At 39.0% G+C, this 23626-nt stretch overlaps 1 protein-coding gene across 2 annotated transcripts in view; it reads left to right on the top strand.

Moving 5' to 3' along the window:
- The window catches only part of Vav3 (vav guanine nucleotide exchange factor 3), a 330956-nt gene that overhangs the window by 206753 nt on the left and 100577 nt on the right, over positions 1-23626 (top strand). For both annotated transcript variants that reach the window (XM_027395541.2, XM_035451854.1), the window contains exons 16-19: positions 2138-2239; positions 2545-2645; positions 13436-13461; positions 18224-18269. In XM_027395541.2, the coding sequence (XP_027251342.1) occupies positions 2138-2239; positions 2545-2645; positions 13436-13461; positions 18224-18269 (275 nt within the window). The remainder of the gene's footprint in view (positions 1-2137; positions 2240-2544; positions 2646-13435; positions 13462-18223; positions 18270-23626) is intronic.

Here is a 23626-nt window from a genome sequence, read left to right as displayed (position 1 = left end):
TTTTTTTTTAAATCATAAGATTAAAAAAGAAAAAGAAAAAAAAAAAACCACCCATGGTGTGTTTGTAAGTTTCTCTTCAGCTTTTTGTCTCCTGAAAAGTTAGCTTATTCTCAATTAGTTGGTAAAAGTGTTAAGTAAAAATGACTCAAACACAACTCTGATACACATGCACACATGTTCTTATGTGTACCTTATATGTGTGTATCTTATTACACATACATGTTTACTGTGTAGAACTTGGATTGATGCCAAGAGAATGGTGTACCACCCATGTTCAAGGGGGGAAGTTAAGTTCTTACCGGCTGGGGGAATCTATCTACACAATGTTCTATCCAATGGAAACCTACTTTGAGTTGAAAACTCCAGGTGGATGAATTTTTTTAAGTTCTCAGGAATGGAAATGCTATTTCCTTCAGTTTATAACAAGCATTGCTGGAGAATAAATTTGACAATTTATATATGACTGAATCATCTTGATGCCTTGAGAAAAATGAACAGCAGCCCTTTGCAGATACGGAAATGGGTTTTGATGCCGCTTTCCATGCCTGACTTTCTGGAGTCAGTATCAGAGTTCTGTTTCTAGCTCCTTCTATGACAAAGGGCACTGTGATTTCTAATCATCATCGGCAACAATAACAAGAACACACACACACACACACACACACACACACACACACACACACACACACACACACACACAATCTCGATGGAAATAGCCATACTTTTTGTCATGCACTGGAACATTTTCCTAAAAAGAGAGGTCACCAGAAGCGTATAGTAGAGAACTCCCAGATGGCCTTAGATTTGATTTCCTTTTCAGCAGCTCCTATTCAGCAGATGGATGGGAAGGCTGACCTCTCTGACACTTCTGCATCACTGCCTGCTACTCCAATTGCCTTGGTGAATGTTTTTTCATAAGGCTTCTCTTGGTACCTCAGAGATTGATGCCTGACTGCCTGCCTGTGCTATGCTTCATTACGTCGCGACTCTGTGAGCTTGAGAGATGCTGGATTCTATAAAAGGGGAAAGCCTAGCTCATCAGAATCTCAAACATACCTTATAGTCTCTCAGGTTGTGGTGTGTAATGTCGCAGAAGATACTCTTTCTAGATGTATCTTTAATTCATATACGTCTAAGGCTTATTTTTATTTTATTTTTTCTGTGCTATGGCTAGATTAAAAACAATGCAAACAATTACCTTGGAATATCTATATTTGACTGTTTCCAACACACCCATCAAGCCTCAAAGCCCTAGCAATTTGAATGTAGATACTGTTGATTTTCTTCTGCTACTGTAGCTTTAGTGGCTGAGAACACACACCTGGGTTGAAGGTCTTCATTTGTCATTCCCATCACTTTAGGGGAAGCTGTTGCTTTAGGATAAGCTTGTTTCCTCATTTGTGGGCCAGTTCTGTTATCCATGCCAGATATTCAGGACTAATGTGAAAGTTAAACATGCAATGAATGCCAAGTATTGTCTCCATCTCCAGCATATGCTAAAAGTACACTGAAATGTTTCTTTGAGGTGTACATGAGAACTTTGGGTGCCTGTGCATATACCAAGAGTTTAATTCCAAATACAAGTCATTTTGTCTAGGTTGATTTGCATTGTGAAGCAAGCAGATTATTTAGGAAGAAGATTTTGTTTGTTTGTTTGTTTTTTGAGACTGATGAATTGATGGTCAACCTTCTCAATGAGGATGACTTCACTTCCTTCCGGAGACCCTCACATAATTCTGGAAACACACTGCATTCCACCTTACCTCCCGTATCACCAGCTGGCTTCTATTTTTATGACATGGCAATGCAAAGAAACTGGCACCAAACATGGATATCCCACTGGTTTCTGGTTTCCAGGAGGCTGACCCAAGGTGGCATGCTGCAGAGACCTGTGACAAGCACTTCTGGGTCATATCAGGTTGCAGTTGTCTCCTATGCCACAGGTCTCCACACAACTGGGCTTCAGCACAGGTTTTAATGCTAGCAGACTTTTGGATTGGAAGCCAGCACATGCCGGCTGGCTCACCTTTTAGCTTGAATTGGATCTCTTCTTGATTCAGTTTTGATGAACTTTGATGCTCAGATTGCCACTTTGTTGTGGAACTTTGATTAGGAAGTGACTTTTCCCTTTTCACAGATCTAACATAAGGCCAGACTATGCAGACTCCAATTGCCATGACTTCAAGATGCACACCTTCACTCGGGTGACATCCTGCAGAGTCTGCCAGATGCTCCTGAGGTAAGTTTCCTCATGCCTGTTTTCCAGTTTAAATGAACTGGGATGGTTGAGAAGTATGTCAGTATTTAGAAGTCTACTTAAAGGTGTTCTGAAGTACAGGTATTCCTTTCCTACTTGACACAGTCGATCCTTTCTGGCCTTGGACCTGTTCTGTTTCCTCAAGACTCCCATAGAGATCTTCTGTCTCCATGCTGACCGTACTTCAGACAGCACCATGATCACCTCGTCCTATTTCTTGGCTAGTGATTTTACTTTAACAGAACTTAGCACATTTTAACACAACATTCTCTGATTTTACCTTGCAGGGGAACATTTTATCAAGGCTATTTATGTTTCAAGTGTGGAGCAAAGGCACACAAAGAATGTTTGGGAAGAGTAGACAATTGTGGCAGAGTTAATTCTGTTGGTAAGTCATGTTTACTGTTGGGATTCTGTTTTTAATGAGGACATAAAACTTGCTAAATACAATTAAGGCCCAATTTACTCTTAATATGTATTTATTGGAACATATCTTTTTGAGGATATCATTAATAAGTACAATTAGAAAGTTGTTTAAGATCTGTGTGACTTCTACATGACTTGGTTTTAAACTATTTAATATTTGTTTGACTTTTATATGTACTTGGATGCACTTGGATGGTTTCATGGCACCCCTTTCATTTACCTCAGTCCCAAAATATTTCACCAAATTATTTGAATACTGCCAATACAAACAGTAATCAAAACAAAAGAAAAAAGAAAATATTCTTCTATCTTGAGCTCTTAAACTTTTTCTTTCTTTTAAATATTTATATCAGATTTGTTATTGGTTCCAGAAGCAAACATTACACAGACTAATTCAAGAATTCATGAATTGAATACATTATCTTTTTCCACATTAAACAAAGCATATATCCTTTGGATTTATGTAAACATTGTTTCTGCTTGATTCTTAAAAATAACTCTCATGCTTGTTGTATGAGCTCCTTGCAAATTATGCATTCAATATCCTTTGCCTCTTTCTGCTCCTCTTGGGCTGTCTCCCTTCTCTTTCTTTTCTGGCCTCTTTATTCTTTTTCTTTCTTCTTCTTTCTCTTTGTCCTTTTCCCCTGAGTTCCTCTGTGTTTTATCAATAAGACCTTTCAAAATCAGGAAGAGTTTTTGAACACAAGAAAGGATCTTTAACAGCTTGAGTTCAAAAGGTAGCCATGTCAACCTTTGATTTTCCCAGAGGAGAAGGTGGACATTGAATTATTTTGGATAATGTGAAGAAGAGTGGAACAGAAAATATCTTATTTCAGAGCTGAGTTCAGAAAATGTAACAGTTGTAGAAAAGGTGAAACCTAATAGAGGGCTGAGATCACAGCATGTCCCTGTCCCTCTGCTCCTTCAATAGACATCTTCAGAGGGCCCCATGTGCCATTCTCTGTGCCATGCAAGGACAATCATGCCAGCAAAGACCTTGACATTACTGAGTACCTCCACTGTGTCGAGTGCGACTTGTCCAAAAGAAAGTCTTTAGTTTTTAGAATAGCCCTTCCCCAGGCCAGAAAGCCCAGTGTGTTTCTGGTGCTTGCTGAAGAAGGTAAAGTGAAACAGATAAGGTTACTATTTTCATCAGTCTAAAGGTTAGAACAGCTTACAAAAATGGTGAAATAAACGGTAATATTATGCATTATGACTGTTATTCTTCAGCCATCAACCTGATATAGCAAAACCTTAAAGTTTTACTGTTTCACCCTTACAGGTCTTACTCTTCAATGAACATACTATTTACTTCTTATAGGCTAGGGTGCTTGCAAAAGTCCTGTAGTTTTAGACTTGAATATCCTGAATTACTGGATGAGGGCCAGGTGTTCTTAGTGGCCACACCTGTCCTCCCATATAAGCCCTTAGAGCTAGGACTTAGATACTTTCTGATCCAGGGCCCCTTTTTTAAAGTGAGGAAATTAGGCTCATAAACAGTTGAAAATAAAACAACTGAAGACTCAGAATGCTAGTGTCTGGTAGGCTCCAGATAGGGAGATATAGAGATATCATCCATTAAAAGGTATCAGCAGCATTCTTTTTTTTAAATTATGTTTATATTTTAATTAAACATTAAAAAATATTACCTTAAAAATACAAGACACAGTCTATATTCTTAATTTTTACTTACATGTCCCCTGTAGCATCAATAATAAAAACCCAGAGACAGATATTCAAGTTAAAGTTGAAGATCAGAGAAGCAAAGCAGCTGGCCACAACCTCTTACCTCTACCTCAGGCTGAAAGGGCTGCCTGTCCTAAGCATGGCTGGAGAATAAATCTCTGAGACTCATATGCCTTTCTAGAGCTGATATTAAAGGCATGGGATCCCAAATGCTGAGATCTCCTTTGTGTGAGCTGTTTCTATTTTAGACCCAGTCACTCTAATGTAAACCTGGGTGGCCTCGAACTCACAGAGATCCATCTGCCTGTATCCTGAGTCTTGGGATTAAAGGTGTATGCCACCACTGCCCGACTTCTATAGATAACTAGTGTGACCGGTGGAGTTAAAGGAGCAGCAGCATTCTTTAAACTGTGTTTCATAATTTACCATAAGGCAGGGGAAATGTTTTTGTTTTGTTTTGAAGCTGACTACATTCTATGAACACATGCCCTTGGGATTTTGAGTCTCTGTCACTGCTCTGAATCCTCACACTGACCTACAGTACCTCCCCCCTATTTTCCACATCCATGGCTTTCTCCTCTTTATGTCCTTCCCTGCTTCAGACTTTGAAGAGGTGAGTGACATTGAGTTCTTATAGTTAATTGGGAGTATGAAATGTCAAGAACCTGCCTAGCAGGCTTCTCTTTTTCTTCAGACCAGGCTTTGTAATTTAGAGGCCTCATCTTCAGGATAAAGGGGCTCTATGTGATCACTGCATCAGCACTTTTCTCCCCTGTCCCTCAGCAGGTGCCCTCTAAAAATTGGAAGACATTACACTGTGTCCTCAAACTCACCCATCCTTGGACTAGGGTATGCAACCACTGTGGCTACTGTATCTATCAGAGCCTGGTAGATCTGCTGTGAGTGTGGTAGAATAGATAGTTTGTTGGGGTTACGAGAAAGTTCCTCTCGTGTTCTCTTCCCTGGCCTGCTGAGAATCCCTGAATGCCATGGTTTGCATTGAGATTTCATTGCTTGGAAATTGCACATTCAGCAATTCATTAACCCTCACTTCTGTAGTATCTGGGGCACCACAGGCACGGAGCAGGGAGGATGAATCACAAGGTGGATTTGGGAATAGAGACATGGTTTACTTGAGTGGAGATTTTGTGTAGAGCAGAGTGTGTTGTTTGGTGAATTTGACTTTGCCCTAACAGTCAAATTTAAAACAAGTTAGTAGTGTTGATTTAAGGCAAAGTTAAATGTTTATGTCATCATCTCCCACATAACATACATCATGTTTTGTGACTCATTCTGACTTTATAGAGGTTTCTGTTTCGAAGGCTATACCAGTCTAACTATAATCTCAAGAGACAGGGAGATTCTGGCTGGGTAGTGTGAGTCAGGGGTACATTTGTAGATCAGGGCACTATGATGAATGTGAATGGTGACATTGTAATAAACCTTGCTTGGACAGTTGTGGAAGGAGAACATGATGTTTTCACATGAATGGGCCACATGCACAGAGAGATCTAGGGAGGTGAAGAAGCACAGGAGTACAGCATGATAGAGCAGATCAGGGCCTCAATGAAGACTAGAGAATCCACACACTCACTCAGACCCAGGTGGAAGCTGGCGTACCACCCTCTTTACTCTTTACTATTCTTCATTGTTTTTCAATTTTGCTCAGAACCTATTGCTACAGTATTGATTTAGATAGAAATCCCACCGTTTCTATTTTTCATTTCATCTTATTCCTTCTATAGACTTTCTGAACTAATCTTTCAAAATCCATTGTTATTATCACTCACTTAACTTCTGTTCTTTCCATTTCCTACATAACACAGTCCAAACTTTCCCTCAACAGCACACACAGTTCTGGGTCATTTTTCTGCCCCTCTTTTGAACATCCCTTAACCTTCCCAATTAACATTGAATTTCTATCTATTCATAGTTCTTCAACTACTTTTCTCATGTATTTTCTTTGTTTTTCTTTCAATCTTCCCTTCCTCATTCTGTTCAGTTTGACAACTCAATGTAACTATTACCCCACTTAGGTCTTTCTTAGTCTACCAATCGTCTGTGTTTCCCTGGTATCTTATAATTAACTTTATCATAGCATTTATCACATTTATTATAGTTGCCATCTGGCTTATCTCTCTAATTAGGCTCAACCATAATGCAGTTGATCTTTTGACCTCAGGGAAGACATGGTGTGTGGATATATGGATGGATAACCCCCTAGAGTGATAGATGACTGAGTCAGGTTCCTGAGCCCTGAAGATCGTTATTATATTAGATCTAGAAGCAGTGTGGGAGTTTATACAGGTTTGGGTTCCATTATTGTGGAGGTAAGAACTTGATAAGATGGTACACAGATGAAATAATAAATAAATAAACTTTCATTTTGTGATTCACTGGCTTGTAATTTAAGAATGAAATAAACTAAGTAGACCCTTTACATTCCTTTCTGGGTAGTTACGCAAGGAGAGACTTATGTCCTAAGCATTGATTACCAGGCAGTACACCTGGGGTAGGTTAGCGAGAGGCAAAATAATTAACCAGCTCACACAACACCTGGTGCTTAAAAAAGTCTTACATATAAATCTACTCCCTGATCCAGTCAAATCCATTGTTAGGATTCTCATTTGGTTCTTATTGCTATCTCTAGATGGAATATTCTCTCTTTTCCCCTTAGCAATTCTCTTCCTTTTCTTAGTTTCTGTCCCACTTCTTTGCCAATCATTAACATCACCTTGGTTACCGGGCAGTCATGTGAATTTAATTCTTTAATTAGCTTAGAGGGTAGGGCTCATTTAGTTTTCCAAGGTTAGGCTGTACAGTGATGGTGATACCCCTCCCTCTCACCCCAGTCTCTGGTAGTTTTAAGGTTTAATTCGATGGACACACACTGTTGACTGGGAATTCATAGGTCCTCCAGAGCAGGTGCTCCCACCAAGCATATGGCTACCCAGTTCCATCTGTGCCTACCAGCATGACAGTGTAGCAGCTTTTTACACACATGTCCTGGAAACATTTTTTTTTTTTTTTTATCACTGACAGTGGTGAAAAGCACATACATGGACTCAGCTCAATTCCATGGGAAGCCTGATTGTAGTGGAAAACTGGGGCTCCACTACAAAGAGCATTGTCATCGCTGCTGCCATTACTTTCTAGGTTATATGTGCCTGGAGTTTAGAAGTGATGGGGAATATGGGGAATATGTTTATCTTTTGAATCCATCCCTTTGTACCAAGTACAAGGGTAGGACACTTAAAATCAAGTTAATCACTTTCCCCACAAATAGAACTATTTTAATATAAACACAGTTCCAACAAAACAGTATCTGACTAACGTTAACCACCAGGCTTTAAAAGATCTCATACACCTTTGATTGTGGAAATTAGCCTTATTGTTTAGATGTTGTCCTCTTTTAGTATAGAAACCTTTTATATTTCATGCTCTATTATCCTTCAAATCTATTGAGTCTTCATTCACCCTGAAAATAATAATTACTTGGCAAAAGATGCAATGCGTTTTTGAATGAAGCAATCTATTCATATTAATACATGACCATGACAGATTATTACTTTAAGTACATCTGAAGTATGAGAAAAACATGCATATATATACACACACACATATATATTAAATAAGACAAACTATGCAACTTGAAAACAAATTTGAAGGTAGGGTAGCTAGCTTGCATTTTAATGCCTGGGGATTTGCATGGACATAAATAAAGGCCAGGAAGGAAATTCTACTCTACCTCTTTTGTTGAACTCGACTTGACTCCTGCATGTTCATGATAGAAGCTTTGATGATCACTACTCACACAGGCTCTGAAGTTTGTGCCAAACGTTCCAACGATAGTAATGAATAGGTATAAGCACCATTATATGAGACTCTCAGCAAGTTACTGCAAAGCTGATGCAATTCTAGAGTGGTGTTTTCTTCTCACAGTACACCATGCAGGAAGGTCTAATCCCAAACTTTGGGGTCATTTATGATTTTGCTTGTTAGTAACATGTGACTAATCCCCTTTGCTCCCTTTCTACCCTGACAGTGATCAATATAGCATATAGCTTTTTTTTTTTTCATCTTTTAGATTAAACAAAGAGGGTAGCATTGGATGCAAATATCGCTGGAGCAGACAACTTTGGCTTAATGTATCTTTTCCTTCAATAAGAATGCAAGCCTCAGCTGCTCTAATATTTAACCGAAGCAGATCCCCATTTGCTTATCTGTTTAATTGCTCCTTTATCTAGGTCAGCGGCTGCTCCTGCTGCTGCTGTAGCCAACTCTAATAGGAACGAATTTGCCTTGGTATCCTAAAACTTAAACCTGGGAGATTGTTACCTAGAGCCTGTACCACAAATTGGCATCTGAAACCAGCTCTTTTATAAATAGCATTGCATATTTTAAGATGAGGTGTAACTTGTAGAGTAAAATGTTATTTCAGCCTTCTACCACCAGAATTTTTATTACATTAATTCAACATAAACTGAGCCTTGATCTCTGATTTCATTACCAAGAAGTGACTTTGTTTCTGTGCAAGGGCACTTACACCTTTTGCATAATTGAGTCATCTGTTTTTGATTCATCAAGGAAATTTTATATGTAGGAATAGACATTTTACCTATCACTTGCCAGTTGGAATCAGCTTAGTGATATATTAATAATTGTTAATAATAAATAATTGGAAACTGTTGTGTGATTGGATTCAGGTTGAAATCAAAGCTTCTCCCCCACACATTATTTAAGGCTGTGGTTTTCTGTTCTTTCCCAAAACTTCATTGTAGACCAGAGCAGTGAACATAGCATTCACATACCATCTTCCTAACTTGCTCAATCTTGCTCAAACTTCCTAACATCTTGCTCAATCCTGTTGTCTGTTTCATAACAATAGCATGTTAGCCATGAAGGCTAGGTACCTTCCATTATAACATCAGTAATTGCTTTTCTGTGGCCCCTCTTACAACAACCAATATTACTGGGGCTTGGTTTGCTTAGTCTTAAATAGAACTTCAGATACAAGACAAAGGAAATTGTATATTAATTGAGGTATGAATTGAGAGCCACTCCTACTGGAAAAAACAAACATATCAGGACTGAATTTGGTATTTAAACAAGCACATTATGGAATGTGAATCTAAAACTTCAGTAAAAATCATTTCTCATACCCAAATATACCCACTGAGTTCTGCTGGCTTTGGAGATGGAATTCGGCAAAGGCTCCAAGCACCTTAGTTACACCACTTCTTAGAATTACATTAAGTCAGTTGAGACGCGATGAAAGAATGCAAGGCTTAAACCCCCCGAGGGCCTGTAAGTCACCATCTAGAAAGGTTCCTGAAAGGGTAAGAACATTTTATAGTTTGATCAATAGGAGCCTGAGAAGTAGGCTGCAGGGTAAGGACAAGTTGAGGATTAAAAACTTTTAGAAACTTGAAGAATTGAATAACTATCCTGAGAAAGTTCCCATGAGAAAAAGGAGATAGAAAGAAAAAGAGATTTTTCTTCATCTATAATCAGCAACCTTTCTTCTAGGTCAGAATTCAGCCAAATACCTGATGATAACCAGCCCTTATTATCCAAGATGTGGTTGCTGTCCCATCCACACTCAGAATTTTCTAGCAATACATCCTCTTGCCACAGTAAATTTGGATTCATACCAAGGGAAAATAAATGATGGGACTGAAGGCTTCAAAAGGAGATCAGCTTTCCCATAGAACACTCCTTGGGGAAGGTAGTTGATCCATTTTTCAAGCCCGAATAAACTTTGACTTTGAAATATATCTGAACTAGTAGAGTATTTGGCTTTGCCTCTCATGTTACCATTGCATTACTTTACATTAATGAGCTGTTGAAGCAATGCTTATGTGAATTAAGATTATGTCTATAAAGGAGTCAGTCCAGTTTAATGTTATTGCAAATGTCAAGAATTCAGAAGTAGGAGCCCAGGTCCCTGGCTAAGAATTTCTGAACAGAACAGATTATAAAACAGAAAATGACTATATGAAATGACCGCATAAGATTCAGATTTTAAGAACGTACATTTGTGTTTTATCTAACAGAGCCAGTTCAGAGCACTGGCTACTCTGTGACGAGTCTATGGAAGCAAGGAACCTCTGTCCCTGGTGGCCAAGCGAATGGGGAATTAACAGTGAAGGGGAAGGGCCAGCACTGTATAATGACTCCTGTGACATTGGAGCTGGAGACTCCTCATCCAGCTCTGAGTCCCTTCCTGGTTTTTTTTTTTTTTTTTTTTTTTTTTTTTTTTTTTTTTTTTTTTTTTTTTTTTTTTTTTCTTTAACCTGGATTGCACTGAGAGGCTTTGTGTAAAGTGATTCTCAGTGCCTCAACTCAGAGTAGTGAGGAAAACTGATTTCCTTGGAATTACCCCAAAGCAAGCAAGCAAGCAAGCAAGCAGGAGATGGTGGCAAGTAGAAGAAATGGAGGGAGAGCAATTGGAGTAAATTGAGTCAGCCTAGTCTTAGTTGTTCTTCACTGGCATTAGTCTGATTTGAGACATGCCAGACCCTTATGCCTTCCTGAGTTCTGTGCTTGCTAACACTCATGCCAAGAAATGACCATCTTGTAGCCAACCCTGCATCATGAGAGGGTTATGGGCCTGGGAAGGAGGGCCTTCTGTTCCTCTCATGGGGAAGAGGTGCAGTTTTCCACATAGTAAGGTAGAAGTCTTAATCCCATTGTTTCCTTTTCGGGAGTAGCACCCAAAGATCCCCCATGAAGCTGAGTGATGAACAAACACTGTCTCATGAGGCAGGTGTCAGTCTTATTCAACAAATAATATGTTTGAAAAAGGTTGTAAAAGACTTACTTCACAAGGGCATCAAAACAACCCCATGCAAAGAATCAGAACATAAGGATGTTAAATTAAAATTAAGGTGGGTATTCAGCAATGAACTCCAAATGTGACAGATGTGAGAAGCCCCCATGTCTCTCTGCAGTGCTGGAGTGTTCCTTAGTTTCCTTGTATGGGAAGCTTAAGCTCGATCTCTACGCTTTATGATTGGTACTCTCGGTTGTTATCTAACTCACTGGTGGAAGAAGATGGTAGTTTAGTGTTTCCTGGAATATAGAGGTTTTTCTGGGTACACCAAAGAGCTGGGGACTCCAAGACACAAGCTCAGAGGGTGATGGTTCAGTGGGGCAAAGGTTTGCCGGGCAAGTGTGAATATCTGAGTTTAGAGCAGCTCTGAACACACATAAAAGCTGAGTGTGGTGGTGCACCACAGTAACTCCAGCACAGAGAAATGGAGACCAGTGGAACCTGGGAGCTTGCTAGCTGACTGAGTCAGCTTGCCTTTCTGCAATGGCAAGTTCTAGGTTCAGAGAGAGACCCTTGATCAGAGTAAAGTAGAGAAGCAATGAAGGAAGACATCAGGTTTCAAAGTCTATTACCACACATAGGTAAGATTATCCATATGGATATACCACCACCACCATGGCCAACACACATAGACAGACTGACAGACAGACAGACAGACAGACACACACACACACACACACACACACACACACACACACACACACCGTGTGGGTGTGGGGGCTTTGGGGGCAAACCAAACACCAGAAAACACAATTTCAATTAACCAGCATTCTGAGCCTGGCTAAAGGATAATTCTCACAGCATCCCTCCCCAGCTGACTTTCACAGGTCTTAGATACTCTGTCTCCTGAAGCAAGCTTCTATAGGGGAGGAAAGAAGTGAGCTAGCCTTTCTGTCCAGGAATATTCCTTTGTAAAAGCTGAATTCAGGCCTAGCAAAGATACCTTCATTGGAAGCAGTCAGTTATCTGTGAAGCTAGGGTGATGGGGTTTGAAGGTGACAAAGGGAGCAGACTTAGCTTTTCTCTAGAAGGTGACTTTCTGCTCCTGGAGCTTCCTTTCCCATTAATCTCGAGTTGTCCTTTAAAATGGGGCAAAAAAATAAAAAAGAAAGAAAAAGAAAAAAGTGAAAGCCCACAAAGGGACCTCCTGTTCCTTGCCCCAGGCAGTATTCTTGTGTAAGCAGCTGGCTCTAGCAGGGCAGGTGTCCTGGTAGGAGATTTCCCTGTGAACTCTGGCCATGTGGCTTCTCCCAGCCTTTTAAGGAAATATCCTACAGAGCCCCTATCTAGGCCTGCCTGTGCTCTCATCCTGTCTTCTTTGGTTGCATCTTTTTTCTCCCTCAGGTCCTTTCTTAGAGGTTATTTCAGGTGGGAAAATGCAGGCATGGGCTCACAGTGGTGAGGGATGTTTACTCTGTCTAGAGAAGTTAGAACGCGTTTAGATGCTGCTAGATGTAGGAAAATGAAGCAGAAAGACACCTATCAGTTTTCCATCTGCAGTGTGTGATCTTACTCTGATATCGGCCCTTTAACCAGGTTACTTACCTAAAGGTCTCAAGAATGAGTTTTAGGAACCAAACTATAGTTAAAAAAATAATAAGATGCTGTGCCTGTTTATAAATATGGGAAGTAAAAATGAAACAGACTTGTAACTGAATCCTGACTAAGGTGTTTTTTTGTTTTTTCTTTTTCTTTTTCTTTTTTTAAAGTTTCTATTTGTAAACCAGAGTATACTTTATCTAAGATAAAAAGTAAGAATTATTGCCATTTAATGGAAGTTTTCTCAAGTGGAATGCCATGCTGTGCTAAGTTTGCAGCTGCAGGAACTAGTCTGTACAATACCATTTAACAGTGTGTTTAGATCTTAAAGTCAGATGTGTTGAAAGAAAGACTCACAACTCGGGATCATGCATATAAATTTAGTGCAAGTCCTTGTTTTAAAGGGGTTTTATGAGGCTAGATTGACATTGCTTAATAAACAATTGAAAAAGTTAAGCATAACCCACAAGTCATTTAGAAGTATGAGTCACTTTCCTGACAAGCCAATAAGGTAAGAGAACCCAGGTTGCAAAACAATTACTAGCCCAGCCCGAGGGACCCTGGAAATATATTACAGGTATCAGTTAAGAAAACAAAGCGGTAGTGTTTGGCCACTCTGCAGAGGACAAGCTAAGGCTGCTAACCAAACCAAACGACTGCACTGACGATGCCAATTTTTACATTTGTTTCAGAACAAGGGCCATTCAAGCCACCAGAGGTAAGACTGACATTTCAACTTTTTATGTAAGCTTTGCACTTCAAAGTGTTTGCTAACTTAGGCTTGAGCTCTTAGACTGTTAAATGTGCCTTTTCCGATGAATAGAGTGAAACAGAAATGGAGGGAGCTGCCAGGTGCTTGTCAAAACATGAATGGAGTCAGGAATTTTCACTATTGTTGTCTGGAAGCCTTACACTGAGGATAAAGGTGGATATTTTACTCTAATACTGAATGGAGTAGGGGCTCTGTGTGATGGGAAAGGCGGCCCTCCGCTCAGGACCATGCTAGACCTATCACCCTCTGTGATCTGTTGTTTCACTGTCCAGTGGTAACCTGTGAGAATTCTGCCATAATTCTAAGAATATGGGTTCCTATTTCTAGTAGTTTCCCCTTCAGCACAAATTTGGTCAGTATTGTGCCCCACTCATCAAATCAAGCTCTGATAACATTTCTTTTGGGTTTAGCATAGCCTAACTCCCAATGGGTTAAAAAATAAAAGTGTGTGGTTCTTGAGTATAACTCTCAAAATGAAATCAATTCAAAAACAGAAAAAAATATAAAACATGACAGATTCCACACCACCATTATTTTGGCTGTCAATCAAAAGTAAAAGTTTTACCTGACTCTGTAAAAATACCAAAGCAAAAATTTAAGTTAAAAATTAGAAGAAGAAATTAAATATAAAATGGGTGTGAAATGAGTAAAAAAATAATAATAATAAGGTTACCTGAGAATTTCTGAGTGAAAGAATGGCAGTCTGTTTACTGAACTCATTAGCACATTTCCATCATCTGTCTTTGAATATGCCTCCAGTTTCAGCACCAAAAAGTATAGTAAAATAAAACACCTTCAGGCCAATAATGCAGCAGCATAATTGGTATGCGTTTATCAGCTAATATTGATATAGTTGGTGAAAATATGGAAAGTGTGGAGAAATGCCTTCAGAGGCCCCTGTCCCTCTCCTTTTGTGTACCTGTGTAACTTTTGTATGCAGGATGTCAAGGGTGTGGTACAAAGAAACTCGTGACAGATGCAGCTGCTCAGTGTGCTAGTTGGGTGGGTGTTAGGACCGAGAGTTTAGACCAATGACCATATAATAAGGTAACGATATTTTCTGAAACTAATAGAACAAGGACTTATCGCAGGCTAATGCCAATTACTCTACAATTTCTGTCACCGTTTCTTAGACAGGGAGGGAAGTGTTTGTATCAGGGGTGTCAGGAGTCTCCCTGTAGCACACGACCTTCCTAAGCACGATGCTCTTAGATTATTGGGAAAGATACCATGTGGAGCCGCAAGCTTCAACTCAAAGTTACTCCAAATTTATGCTATTAGACATGTGTATTCTTTTTTCTACATAAGAAAATGATTTCATTTGATTTCAAGGAAGTACTGTGAAGTGGGTGTATTTGCAGAAGGAAAACGTGCTAATGAGAAGTGGTTAATCATTCTCACATGCTATTAAATAATTCTCTCAGACGCATTTATGTCCTTAAAATTACATGTGAGCCTATTAATAAAAAGAAATTAATTTTCATGCTGAAAAATTTTAAAATGTAGCGTCGGTGTTGTAATAATTTTCTTAACTTTTGAATGTAATAAGTGCAGGTTTTATTGAATGTGAAACTTCACTAATAACCTCCACTTGGTCTGGGTAGAAGATTGTAGTATGCTCTGAGGCCAGCCGATTTGCGTGGAAACTGCATCATTTTAGGAAAACTATAGCGGAGGCTAATAAGAAGGTGGTTTTTATTTTGTCTCCTTTTTTGCAACCCCTCTGCCTCTCTGATGCTGGCAGCACTCTCTTCTGCTTTCCCTTTAGCGCCAGTCATTGTATGATCTTGAGTTTTCATTTGAAAACGTCCACTTCATTCTGAAGGCAGGTCGGGCTTTTCCATAGCCACACATCCATAGCTTGCCTAGCCGTGCCTCGGTGTTCACTTCACCTACCATCTGGGTCATCACAGATCCTCTGACTACACAAAGCAGTTTTATCCTCACGTGTCTACTCAGCCCCTTTACACCGATTCCTGCTGTGGAAGAGCCAAAGCTAACTTGTACCCAGCAAAGGAAGCTTTCCCTCCTGTTGTTGGTAAAATCCACAGAGAGAATTAGTTTCCCCCAAAGAGGGAGAAGACCAGGAGAGTATTAGACAGTAAAAGTACTAAAAAAATAAAACAAAAAATAAGACAAGACAGTGAAGCAAGAAATAATATCCAAGTGCTTACAAATGAGGTTTGCTTTCCCAACCCCTCTGGGTAGATCAAAGGAGAGCCAGACTCCAGACACATGACTCTCCTGTCTCCTGGGCCTGTGACTTGAGAGTTCCCAGGCAAGACAACTATGTCCTTTCCTTCTCATCTTCTACCTGCAGACCAGGTCTGCCCAGCCTTCTCTGGGCTTTTGAGAAAATAGGCGAGAGAGGGCTGTATTAGAGTCAGGGACATTGAATTCTGTATTTCAAAAAGATTTAAAAAATGGTTTTGATTTTTACAGTAGAAAATGCTTTTGAGGTGCTTTTATGGTATAGTTAACCTCAGATTTTCCAGATGCGCTTTGTTTTAACAGATTGGGTTTCCCTTTGTGTGCAGAATTTCTTTAATATATAGTTTATTTTACTGACTGCTTTTCCTGCAGAAATGTTTCTGTTTTGAGGGTGACTGATGGAAATGACTTTCCAGGAGGAAGAACACTGAAGTCAGTAGGGCAGTCGGGTGCAGTCTCACATGCCTGCTGTCTCAGCTCCTGGGGAGGATGAGGCAGGAGGAGCTCTTGTGTGGTTCATTCAAGATCAGCTTCAACAGCACAGCAAGATCTTGGTTCAAAATCACAACAAAATATAGAAGCTATAGTTTCCCAGAGCATAGTCTTTGTGTGAGTTTAAACTTTCACAACTCCACAAGGCTAAAAATGATAGTAACACCAGGGAATCGCTTAATGACCCCAGATGCTTCAAATGAGCCCTCACCACCTTCCCAACAAACCTCTAGTGTGGTTTCTACTGAAAGATGGCAAAACACAAACAGATGCTTTGACTTTGAAGTTAACCTCCTTTCCTACATGGTTATTAATCACATTGTGTCACCGACTTTAATATTAAACTCAAGGCAAAACAGGAAAAGACAGCTTGTTACCAGTTAAGAAGGTGACTGTTGCCAGGCGTTGGTGGTGCACGCTTTTAATCCTAGCACTGCACTCCGGAGGCAGAGGCAGGCGGATCTCTGTAAGTTCAAGTCCAGCCTGGTCTACAAAGCAAGTGCCAGGATAGGCTCCAAAGCTGTACAGAGAAACCTTGTCTCGAAAACAACAACAACAACAACAACAACAACAAAAAGAAGGTGACTGTTGATGGGAAGCAAATACTGGCATGATAGGACTCATTGTGTATTTCCCTGTTGAATATATCATGAGTTGTGTTGCTTGATGCCCTTTCTATAAAAAGATCAAAAATTTTAAATATAAATTTAGGTTTAAAAAGAGTTTGTCTTTGACATCAGTTTTCTTCCATATTTTCAGAAATGGATCTATAACTTTTGTGTCTTCCCTTTTTATGTCTTGGCCACCAAGTAGTCCAGGGCAACAATTTCTCTCACAGTGATCCCTTATAATGGTTTTACTAGCATGGATACCCTGTTTGCTCAACAAAGATCCCATGCAGAGTCTAATAATCCTATTAGTCTTCTACAAATACATTTTGAAAGTAGTTGGGGTAAAACAAGAATTACATGTTTAAAGTTTGTTTTATTTGCTTTACTTAAGATTCCTAGAATTTTCCGATATGACTTTAAGCCCCAGAGAAGGTTAAAACAAACAAACAAACAAACAAACAAACAAACTCCATTTTAGCTTTTAATCACTTGACTCATGAAAAGCTACCTGAGAAAAATCCACAGCTCATGTGTGTTTCTCAAAACCAGGAATTTGCTGACTGAAAACATGGGCCCTGTACACAATGGCGAATTTGAACACATACAAAAAGAAAATTCTTCTCATGAAAATTTCAATAACACAGTGATCCTACATGCAGATTCACATCTGCTTGTGTAACTAACAAAAAAATTTAAAAAATCAATCCTTCATTAGTGAGATTACTGTGCTAATGATAGCAAAGAGTTCAATGCTTGTGAAATCAAATGGTAGTCATGCATTTTCAGATTTAAAAATCCCTTGTCTTGCTTTCATCGTGTTCAGTTTTCCTTAGGAATTCCTTTTCTATAGCAATTGATTTTGTGTTTCATGAGCTACATGTGTTTTGATTTTAAAAATACAATTCATCTGTAGTTAAAGCACATTATCATTTAGGCATTTTCTGGAGCCAGTGCTTTGGTTTGAGACTGTGTGCCTTCAGTCACTGGTCTATCACTGCCCAGAAATACTTCAGTTAGTTTTACAGATATGCTTAAGACTATGTTATTCATAGTTCTTTGCTGGGAATATTTTCTAACCAAAAATATTAGTTTTCCTAGTTCCTGTAATCCCATGATTTTAAGAAATATTGGGTCAGGTTACATAAATTAGGCAAAAAAATGTGCTTCAGTTTGTGTCAATGACTTATAAATGTAATGATATTCTAATGGAAAACTTATCAGAGGACTTATATTAGATTATAAACACAAACATCAAAACCACATTTTGTTCACATTTAGACATGTTTTTAATTGGAACTAAGGCAACATTGATTGCCAGAGCATCATTGTGGTAATGGTTTTATGCCATATTACCAACGTGTCTTTGTGATGTTTTGTTTTACTTTTCCACACAGAAAAGGACCAATGGACTCCGTCGAGCTCCCAGACAGGTGGACCCAGGTATGTTTCTCATTATATATGCTATGATAAAGATATCTCCAGTTAAGTGATTATGAAAGTATATGGGAATGGCTGTGGGAAGTTGACTGCACTGCTGTCCTTTGTTCCCACAGTTTGGTCTATACCTGTGACCAAGAGGTGAAGGTCTAAAGTACAAATCTTTCCTGGGTGACCAACCCCCAGCTCTGTGAGCTTTCCACAGTCAGCAGGCAAGCTGGTTATTTGCTTACTGAACAGCCTCAGGGTGCCTGCATAATGTTAACATACCCAGCACCCTCCCTATTTTCCTCCTAAATCAGGTAACAAAACCACTAGCTCACTGCCACTTAAAAATAGTGTGTTCCAAGAGGGCAAGGGAGAGTATGCAACTGCTACTTACCCCATTTGGGGACATTTTCTTTTTCTCTATCTGTATGATTTTATATCAGGAATGTGGTTGTCAGGACTCTGTGAACAAGTGTCCTCTGGAGACCAGTGATTCAGCTGCAAAAAACAGTATTTTTTCCTAACTTTGTGGTTTGCCCCTATCATTATCCTAGTGTAATTATGTTTTTTAGCCATTAAGAAATGCCTTCCACAGTTTAATCACTGAACATTTTATGTTGTGCATGATCCCATTCTTGGAGGTGTAAAAGGTATTCAGTGATAAAGCATCTAAATATATGAATTTTATTCAAGTCCATCGAGTGGACTGTGAGATGCAGAGTAGCCTTGCTGGGAAATAATCTAGATTTCTGTTTGGCTTTGTGTTCTCAACATCAGCACTGTTCATCTAGCTGTAAAGTTGCTTTTTCAAAGCATAACATCTTTTAACTGAAACCACACCCAGGCTGGCCCTGCCAGTTTATGGGATGACAGAGATTATGGAAGCCCTGTTGCCTCTGGCTAGAAATTGCCTCATTTACATCTTGAGATGGGTTTAACTCTTTTAACTACAGAACAAAAGTGATGCCATTAGAAAACACAGGGTTCTGTTTTCCTTTTTGATAGATCTGACTTTCCCAAGCCAAGATCCTTGGCAGGGGTCAATGTGATGACATTTAGAAGAGGCTTCATTTGTTGTATTTAGTAGGACTGTGTGATTGTATGAGTGATGCTTTTTTGTTTGTTGGTTGGTTGGTTGGTTTTGTGTGTGAGTTGTATTTCTATTTCAGAAAATAATCTGGCCTTTAAAAGTGCTATTTTGAAATTTCTTTTTCACCTCTGTGTAATTTATTTAATCTATTTCCTTCTAGTGAAATGCATTTATTTATAGTGTCAGAAGATGCACATTTATCTCTTCGCAGTTTTACTTCACAACCAGTTTTCCACAATCTTTTAAAGGAAAATATAGCCAATTTTCAAATTATAGATGCAGCCAAGTAGATAGGTAACAAAATAAATGCATACCACTTTATCCTAAAGTACTTTATGAAGAACAAATGTACAAATCTACAAGAAGTACTTCTGTACATTTTAGAATCTTTCCCTGTAGCTGTGACAAGTGCATGTGAGTGTGTTTCTCATTCTTCACATTTCTATGAAGAAATGGATAGGTGATGATTGTGCAGTTGAAGCTGCTATGAGATTCTACATGTCCTCCCTTTAGCTTCTCCTGGATTTAGGCCTGAGATCCCTGTCTGGCTTGGTTGCTTTTTCATCTCTGCCTCCTTCTGCTGACCTGCAATGCTTCTTTGCTCAGAATTAAGCCTCATTTGACAACTGTCTTGTGATCCACTGATGTAACTGTGGGTCAGGAGATTTTCACAATTCTTGGGAGACATTTATCTAAGACGTTTAAAGAGATACCTGTGCAGCTGAGGCAGGATGCACACAGAACTTCCTAGGAGCATTGCTTGCCCTTTGTATTTTGCTGTGGAGGTTCCTTTTCTAGCTAATCTCATTGACATCTCCAAATTCTAATAGATTGCTTTATAGAATCCCATAAAGGGTAGACTGCAGAAAAACAAACTATTTGGGGGGACCTTCCTCAGGTTCAAATTTCAGAGCCTTGTGTGCAAAACTAAATCACACATGGGCCTTTTGCGCTGGAAAGGACTTTACTGTATAGTAATGGGGACAGATTTAATTATGTATATTCCACGACTTGGTGAATGACTGTGTGTTTTTCCTTAGGTGTTTATTCCCTTGCTTTTTATTTTTATTTATTTTTAAACATTTTGGATAAGTATATTACATTCCTCCCTCCAAACGCTCCCAAGTCTCCCCACTTTGACTCCTTCCATACCCCCCAAATGTTAGCCTCTTCTTCCCAGTTATTATTGTTACACTATTGTTACAATTATTATTGTTGAATCCGAGTCTGTTTTTGTTCTTTGTGTACATATGGTTTCAGAGCTCATCCCTGGGAGATGCTAACTCTCCCTCTCTCAACAGTCATGAGTTACCTATAGCTACTTATCAAGGCGTGTGACCCCATAAGTTCAACCTCCTTCCTAGTTAGTATGTCTATTGATATTGCTACTGTTCAGATCTTGATTATGCAGCCATTTCTATGAGAGACTGATGCACAGCAAACATGGAGGTGTAATGGCTCTTACGACATTTGTGACCCTTCTTTTACGTTGGTTCCTGAGCTGTTGAGGCAAGAGCTGAGACGTAGATGTAACTACTGGGACTGGGCTCCCCTTGATCCATTGAGTCTGCATTGCAACCAGTTGTGTTTTTTTTTTAATTTTATTTTTTATTAGTTCAGATTAGGAACAAGCTTGCTTCACATGTCAATCCCTTCTCCCTCTCTTCTCCCCTCTAACCCTTCACCATTCCCCTCCCCCCTCCTGCCTCTGCTCCCCAAATTACAGTTGTGGTTTTGTTGTTGTTGTTTTACATTTATCCTTTTTATTTACGTAATCAAATTGCTCTCCAGTGGTATCCGAAAGTATTTATTGCCACCATCCCCAAATGCAAAAACACAGATTTTTGTTGCTCTTCAAAATTTTACCAATATGATAAGCTACAAATAACATTGTATGGTCACCTATTTGGAATGCATAATATTTTCACTAATTTACTTACACTTTCCATAAATGATTCTTTGTATCTGGAAGCACTTGAAATTTCTTGAGAAAATTCTAATTTATTCAATAAGATCACAACTGCCTGCAGTTACCACAGACCTTCTAGGTAAACCCAGTGATCCTGTATCAGGTTCTGTTTTACCATATTCTTTGGGAGAGTACTTTCCTGTCAAAGACAACTGCTTATTTGATCAGCAATCTAATTAGGGAAATGTGATCTCCTTACATGGTTTTTACTTTTGAAACCATGTTAGCTTTTTCTTTCCAGGTGTGGTTTTATGTGATGGGCTCTATTTACTGCAAAAAGAAGCTTCTTTGACAAGAGGTGGTAGCCACACTTAACTGTGGGTATAAGGATAAGGTTGGCTATAATAGATTTTACTATAAAATCTATAACCTCACTAGCCTCTTAGCTAAGTTTCTAGGATAAGGCATGGTTTCCCTCCTGTTAGTGGCCATAATTCCCATTAGACGGCAGTTGGTTCCCACTAACATGTGAATGTCACTTATTTCACCTTTATGGATATCTTGCCATTCTGGCTACTGCTGTGATTTTATGGGTATTCCAGCTGGGCAGGAATATTAATTGCTTCTCTCCCTTGGTAGCTTCCAAGAAGCATGGAAGCTAGACCACAGGAAGAAGGCTTTCAAGTCATATCCTGCTTAAATAACCTAAGTCCTGTATCTCAGAGTACAGTGTTTCAGCAATAGGAGCTTACCTTTAAGTTTTGAGGGGCAACCAAGGATAACAGCCATTGTTTGGGGCTTCTGGTGGACTACCCTGACTAACCATTCAAAAGGAGATTTCTCATGCCTGGTATCGGATTTTGTTAATCTGCAGTTCTTGTGGGAATATCGTTAATCCTAGTGTCATAACTTCCTTTAATATGTGTGTGTGTGTGTGTGTGTGTGTGTGTGTGTGTGTGTGTGTGTGTGTGTATGTGTGTGCACTTATATGTATTGTATATGATTTTAGGTAAGCATGTACAAAACAAATCCATGAGGCTTTCTCAAACAACCCTGGTGACATTTGTCCTTTTTCCCTCCTTCTGTATTGACCTCCCTATTGTGTTCCTATTTGGAACCACCCTTCCCATTCCCAATTCATATCACCTGTATCATGCTGTTCTCTTACTGTTTCAATTCTACCTGTTGACACAGTAACGAACCATGTCATGGGCTTGTGTGTGGCTGTGAGACATGTTTGAACTTTAGGCTGGACTTTGCTCTTTGCTTGCTGCGTCACCCTTCTCAGTTGCTTCCCCTTATAGGTTATGTTTTTCGTATTTATGAAAGAAGACTTGTATAATAACTACCTCACAGGTGATGTGAGGTAGCAGAGTAAATGGTACTTTTGAAAGTGCTTAGTAAACAGTAATATTCATTAGGAGCAATAATTAGGTCGATTAATTTTTTCTTCAGCAAGTTATTTAATATCAGACTCTTTGTCAAGTTAAATCTTTGAAAACAGATGCAATTGTATAATGAATTTTTATTGAATCAAGAAGTTAGAGTCTGTTGTAGTGGTACACTCCTTTAATCCCAGAACTAGGGAGGCCGAAGCAGCTTGATCCCTGTGAGTTTGAGGCCAGCCTGGTCTACATAGTAGTAAGACAGCCAGAGCTACATAGTGAGGCCCCATTTTGAAAAAGTAAACAAACAAAAATGTTACATAATCATAGTAATTTTCATATTTTCCTTTATTTCCTGTTTGCTAAGCAACTTTTACAATTTTTGATTATCTTTACTAAATGATACAACAAAGGGGGATGGTTGTGAATGATTTGTTTTGGGTATAATTGTTAGAATTTTTGATTTCAAAAAAGACAATGAAACTCTAGTTGAAAATATGGTTTTTTTTGGTTTTGTTTTGTTTGTGTATTTCTAGCAGAACACCCAAAACATGAGAGCTATGTTTGTGCTGTGGCTGGTCTGGACACTTAGAACGTTCTACTAGTAATTGTACCTAATCTTTATATGTTCACGATAGTTTCACTTTTTCCCTTGTTCTGTTCTGGGATAAGAAATTTTTTTATTAATTTTTAATTATAGCTAAGTGTAATAATATATCAGATGCAAATTCTGGTAGCTCCTTTGAATCACTTATATATAGCAGAGTGTTTTCATCAGTTTGTACCTCTCTTCCTGAGACAGATGTTGGTATCAGAACAACCACACTGTATAGATAGATCAATTATTTCAGGAACTCAGAGATGCTGGGCCTTTTTCAAGAACATGAGATCATACATCTCAAGTAAATCCAGCACTGCTATAATATTTTTCACCTCAAGTGGCACTCAAGGTCAAAGTTACCAATTAAATTTTAACACTTAGATTTAA

This window comes from Cricetulus griseus, assembly GCF_003668045.3.
Source record: "Cricetulus griseus strain 17A/GY chromosome 1 unlocalized genomic scaffold, alternate assembly CriGri-PICRH-1.0 chr1_0, whole genome shotgun sequence".
NCBI lineage: Eukaryota > Metazoa > Chordata > Mammalia > Rodentia > Cricetidae > Cricetulus > Cricetulus griseus.
The sequence above is the reverse complement of the archived record's forward strand: the minus strand, read 5'-3'. Positions and strand labels throughout refer to the sequence as shown.